The following is a 2,614-nucleotide window of genomic DNA, read 5'->3' on the forward strand; positions in this document are numbered from 1 at the left end:
GTGGGTACCAGGCCTCGCTCCTCCTTTCCGCAAAGCAAGTACCAGAATTAAGAAGAAGCACAGGCCGTGGAATGATACAGGCAGACTCGATATAAATAAAATATTCATATAAAAATAGTCTCTTACAAAATATTCTCTCTTATCCAGTGGCTCACTTTCCAAAAGATGGAAACTGCTGGGAGTTTTATTATTATCTTTCCTCTCTCTCTGTATTCCAAACTGGATTCTTCTACTGGTGTAAGTTGGAGCTGGGGAGGACTAAAGGATGGGAATCGTAATCTGGGAGACGTCTCCAAATCTGGACCAGCTTAAATTTCTGGATAAGTAGCAGCAAACAGCAAAAAAATAGAAATGTGTGTCTGTACATCTATATGTGTATAAAGGACATCTGCTCTCAAACATCTAGGGCTGCAACGAGGGGGTACTTGCGAAATCAACTAGTAGAAACATCTGCATAAAGGATAATTATGTACAGTTCTACTTGGCTCCTTGTCCTAGCGACAAAATTATCCCGCAAGGAAAGCAAGCGGTCCACTTTGATTGCAGAAAACGGATCCCGACGAGGTGGAAGGATTCTTTTTAATTAAATAAATTAATATTAATTTTTATCAGAATAAATTGTTAAATATTGCTATGTTGAGGCCCCAGGGTCCAGAGCTCCTGGTGCGAGAGGCTCTGCTCCAGCCGAGGAGGGCCCCCCCAGGCGGTGTGTGGGGTGGGGCGGAGCAGCAGTGGGTGTAGAAGTGAACAGTCCAGGGCTCTGGGGAGATCTTTCGCCCGGGTGCCTGCGGAAAACCCAGGAGAGGTGTCCCCACAGCAGAAAAGACAAGCTCAGCATTCCCCCGCGGAGATCCCGGAAGAGACCTGGCAGGGTGACTGCAGCCCAGAAGCTGTCCGGTCCCTCCTGCAGTCTGACTTGCAGCCGGAGGCACCCAGCCGGCCCGAGGGCGGCGCCGCCGAGGCCCGGGCTCACTTGCACGTGTACACCTCGGTGCGCTCGCTGCAGGTGTTGCACTTGACGTAACAGCACCAGTGGAACTTGCAGTTGCACTGCCACACGCGGGCGTACTGGTGGGTGTTGTAGCCGCGGCCGCAGCACATGAGGTCGCAGCCGCTGGCCTGCGGGGCCGTCTTGTTGCAGGCGCGGCCCTGTGTGCCCACGCTGCCCGTCACCGGGTCCTCCTCGCAGTAGTTGGGCGACTTCTCGATGTACACCAGGTCTGTGTCCATGGGCTTGCGGTACGACAGCGGCTTCTTGATCTTCAGGAAGGTGGGCCGCTTGTTGCGGCTGGCGCGCACGGGCTCCACATGGACGGCCTCGTTGTACTTGTCCTTGAGCACGTAGCCCAGCTCCCGGAACTGTGGCAGCGTGGTCCAGCACGTCTTGGTGGTGCACGATCCAGACACACCATGGCACTTACACTCCAGCTTCATGTTCTCCTCCAGGATCTGCAGGGGCGGGCGGGGAAGAGCACAGCGCACGTCACTGCACGCAGCGGCCCGGGGCGGCCCCCAGCCCGGCCCACCCCCACCCCGCCCAGCCGGCTTGGGCTTTCCTGGTTCTTTGCAGTGGGGGGAACTCAGGCCTGGATTCAAATCCCTCTCACCTCCGACCTCCGTGTCCTTCTACCTGGAGCCCACTTGCTCCCCCGGCCCCTCCCAACTCCTATCTGGTGCTTAGATTGGTGCTCAGATCAGTTCAGGCCAGTCCAGGGCACACAGAGGGTTCTCTTTCACCTGAACAGGTTTTTTTTTTTATTCTATTTTTTAAATTTTTTAAAAAAGATTTTATTTATTCATTTAAGAAAGCGAGAGCAAGAGAACAAGTAGGGGAGGGGCAGAGGAAGTGGGAGAAGCAGACTCCTTGCTGAGCTGGGAACACCCCAGGAGGGATTGGATCCCAAGACCCCAGGATCATGACCTGAGGCTAAGGCAGATGTTTAACCGACTGAGCCACCCAGGCACCCCTGGCCTGCACAGGTTTAAAAATCATTATTGAACCAACATTTAAAAACCAGCAGAAAGACCTCCAGGGTTGGTTGGTTGGTTGGTTGGTTTCTGTGTTTTGGCAAACCGAAAGGGCATCTGGCAACTCTAGGGTGACATTCAAATTGTTTACTAACCAGTACGGCTAAGGGCTGACCTACTGGGAGGGAAGCTGGCCACAAATGTCCGCATGGCAGCCCTGTTCACCACAGCCTCTGCCAGCACTGTCACGTGGCAGCAACACCTGGAGCTGTCCCAGCAGCTGCCTCCTTCACAGGCTGGCATCCGTCAATTTGCCACAGTCCCCACCACTCCATATTGCCTCCCGATCTCGAGTATGTGTTTTCAGAGGTCAGCTGGTTTGACCACATCTGCCGGGCACGGTGAGCACCCAACGCTGGGAACCGGGGCTCTGATTTAGTCCTCCCTGGCGGCTTTCCCTGACCTCCAAACTATATGGTATGCCTCTTCTTCTGAGTTCCCAGTTCCCCCGGGGGGCTCCCACTGCCATAGCACTGAGACGCAGTACTGTACGGGGAACGAAAAGCACAGATGCTGGATCCTGGGTTTAAATCCCAGATCTAACACGAACCTGCTGTGTGCCCTTGGGCAACTTCCTTGAGTCCTC

General features: G+C 54.2%; 1 protein-coding gene across 1 annotated transcript; it reads right to left on the minus strand.

Moving 5' to 3' along the window:
- Positions 1 to 969: 969 nt before the first annotated feature.
- Positions 970 to 2,271, minus strand: LOC121102372 (protein Wnt-7a-like). The gene is made up of 2 exons (XM_040628125.1): positions 2,124 to 2,271; positions 970 to 1,562 (listed from the first exon to the last, which is right to left on the minus strand). Exons 1-2 carry the CDS (start codon positions 2,269 to 2,271, stop codon positions 970 to 972), a joined length of 741 nt encoding a protein of 246 aa, XP_040484059.1.
- Between the last annotated feature and the right edge of the window lie 343 nt (positions 2,272 to 2,614).

The sequence above is a fragment of the Ursus maritimus genome, unplaced genomic scaffold, assembly GCF_017311325.1.
Source record: "Ursus maritimus isolate PB19 unplaced genomic scaffold, ASM1731132v1 scaffold_14, whole genome shotgun sequence".
NCBI classification, from domain to species: Eukaryota; Metazoa; Chordata; class Mammalia; order Carnivora; family Ursidae; genus Ursus; species Ursus maritimus.

Bases quoted from the DNA above. Each gene is read 5' to 3' on its own strand.
- LOC121102372 (XM_040628125.1), bottom strand. From the start codon at position 2,271: ATGCCAGCCTGTGAAGGAGGCAGCTGCTGGGACAGCTCCAGGTGTTGC. The intron at 1,563-2,123 runs GTTAGTAAACAA...CCCACTGCAAAG, and splicing joins GTCAGCCCTTAGCCGTACTG to AACCAGGAAAGCCCAAGCCG.